General features: G+C 63.4%; 1 protein-coding gene across 1 annotated transcript in view; it reads left to right on the forward strand.

Moving 5' to 3' along the window:
• Positions 1 to 2740, forward strand: part of ESPNL (espin-like) — a 22145-nt gene that overhangs the window by 17196 nt on the left and 2209 nt on the right. The window contains 1 exon segment of the mRNA XM_010862069.1: positions 2176 to 2734. Within this exon segment, the coding sequence (XP_010860371.1) occupies positions 2176 to 2734 (559 nt within the window).

Below are 2740 nucleotides of genomic sequence, written 5' to 3' on the forward strand. Positions count from 1 at the left end.
GCGAGGCCATGCCTGGGCGGGGCCGGGGAGGGGCGTGGCGCCGCTGGAGGTGGGCGGGGCCAGGGTGGAACCAGGGTGTAGAGGGCAGAGGCGGGGCAGGGGGGTTAGTACCGGCAGGGGTAGACGTGGAAGGTGGGTTCCTGAGCCCACACCTCGAGTCCTGAGACCCGGGTACCCTACTGCATGTCCCTCTGTGGCCTCAGCTTCCTCCTCTGCCAGACGATGAGGTTGATCCAGATCAGAGGGCTGCGAGCAGTGCCCCTTCAACTGCCTTGGGGATGTGTTGCCCAAGTGTTACTTTGATCTCACGATTTATATGTCGTGCCCACCGCATATCAGGCTTTGTTCTTGGCAGTGAAGGGGACCAGCCCTGCCCGTTAATGCTTCCATTCCATCAGGAAAGGCGGGGTGCCTGGGCAACTGTGCTGGGGATGTCGGCGGGGTGGGGTGGGGAGTGCGGGGAGGGAGGGTCCAACTGCTATGGAGAGAAGGCAGTGGAAAGGGGAGGGGGCTGCTTTGTCCGGGTGCTCAGGGGCAGCCTCTCTGGAGAGTGTCCTTGAGCAGGAGTCAGGCGGAAGTGAGGGGCAAGCCCTCCGGGGATGAGGGACAAGCGATTGTGAGTGAGGCAACAGTGAGCGCTCTGGAGGCAGGGTGGGCTGGCCCAAGTGAGGAGCAGGAGGAGGCCACGCGGAGGTGAGGGAGAGGCGACAGGCAGGCATTACAGGACCTTCGGGGAGCCGTTGAGAATCTGAGCAGGGAAGGGCTGTGGTCTGACTTGGATTTAAACTGGCTCCCTCTGGCCGCCCTGTGGACAGCTGTTCTAGAGTCGTACCCTGACGGGGTGCGGCTTTGTCTTGAATGATGTATTCTGCAACCCTTGGTCTAGAGCTGCCCTGCCAGTACCATAAGGGCAGCCATTTGTGGCTATTTCAATTCACTTCAGTTCAGTCATTCAAACTTGTCCAACTCTTTGATACCCCATGGACTGCAGCACACCAGGCTTCCCTGTCCATCACCAACTCCCAGAGCTTGCTCAAACTCATATCCATCGAGTCGGTGATGTCACCCAACCATCTCATCCTCTGTCATCCCCTTCTCCTCCTGCCTTCAATCTGTCCCAGCAGCTGCAGCTATTTAAAGCTGCAATTTCAAATGAAATAAAACCCCCTGCGCCTGAGTTAGCTGCACTTTCTGATGAATGGCTCCTGCAGGGGTTTCGGCATGCCTTCCCCTCATCTCAGAAGTGTTGGGCGGCTCTGGTCTAATGGCCCAGCCTGTTCTTGCTGTCAGGATGCCCCTGGGGTTGGGGGTGGAGCAAGGCAGGAGTGGGTGGGGGGTCCTGCCACAACCCGGAGGCCTTTTAGAATCTGACCTTAGGGCAGAGCCAAGGGTGTGTGAAGAACTCAGGGAAACTCAGAAAACAGGCCGAAGGGGCAGGGGATGGGCTTGGGCACAGCCTGGCCATTGGCTGCGAGTTCCCAGCCTGACGCTTGTGGTCCGAACACTCCCCAGTCTCCCCTCTCTGCCCCGGGCCTCGTAGGGGCTTATTGTGCCGAGTGCCCACCTGGCTTCTTGGCAACCAGGCAGGAGCTTAGGCCCCTCACCTGTGAGACGGGGCAGACACAGGGCCTCCCTCAGGGGTCTCGGGGGACTGAGCGGGTGGGCACGGAGCCACCCAGAGGGACCCCAGCTGGGAGGCTCTGTGTGCGTCTCTCACAGACTGCAAGCACGGGAGTTGGGCTGTATCCTGGCATCAGGGAAGCCCCAAGGGGTGATGTTCTGGGGTGAGGTTGGCCACACGCCATGAGAACTTGGAGGCTGCCCTTCGTAGGGGACACTGCCCACCCGCAGGACATCCTGTGCAGGGATCCAGAGGGTTCTGGGGACAGTCTTTGACTTCACCATGGAGGAGAGGAGGAGGACTCGGGGGTGGCAGAACAGAGGCACCCCTGCCTCTTCTGAGGGCAAGGCTGGCTCTTCCTGGGGTGAGAACTGCCCTGAGCCTCGGGCTGTGGCCTGGGGCTGGCCTGCCACCTCCTGTACCCTCTGAGCCCAGGCAGGGGCCAGCCAGGGTCCCCAGGGCTCCCTGGGGCCAGGCCACCCAGGGGAGCTTGTGTCTGGCAGGAGCATGCCATGTGGGCTGCGTCCCCGCTGACCTCCCCTCCCTGTGTCCAGGACGATGGCGGGCACACAGATGCCATGGAGCAGGCAGCCTGGCGGTACTCGCAGACGCACCAGGCCATCCTGGGCCCCTTCGGGGAGCTGCTGACCGAGGACGACCTGGTGTACCTGGAGAAGCAGATCGCCGACCTGCAGCTCCGGCGCCGCTGCCAGGAGTACGAGAACGAGCTGGGCCAGCTGGCGGCTGAGCTGCAGGCCCTGCTGCCCGCGCCCCTGGTCAGCATCACTGTCAACAGCCGCTTCCTGTCCCCGGGGCCCGGGCTGGAGGCCGAGGATACCGAGCCCCGGGGCTCCGAGGACGGGGCCTCGCAGGCCACACCCAGCGGGCAGCCCCTGCCCTTCTGGTGCAGCCACGTCGCCCGGCTGGTGCGTAGCCTGTCCCTGCTCCTGAAGGGCGTGAACGGGCTGGTGCAGGGCGAGGAGAGGGGCCCCTTGGAGGCCCAGAGGGAGGCCCACAGGCCAGCCCCGGCCAGCCCCCCTAGGAGCGAGGCCCAGCGTGAGATCCAAGAGTGTGGGGTGTCTGTGCGGACACTCCGCGGCAACTTTGAGTCAGCCCCCG

The sequence above is a fragment of the Bison bison genome, unplaced genomic scaffold (assembly GCF_000754665.1).
Source record: "Bison bison bison isolate TAMUID 2011002044 unplaced genomic scaffold, Bison_UMD1.0 scf7180017864475, whole genome shotgun sequence".
In the NCBI taxonomy this organism is placed as follows: domain Eukaryota; kingdom Metazoa; phylum Chordata; class Mammalia; order Artiodactyla; family Bovidae; genus Bison; species Bison bison.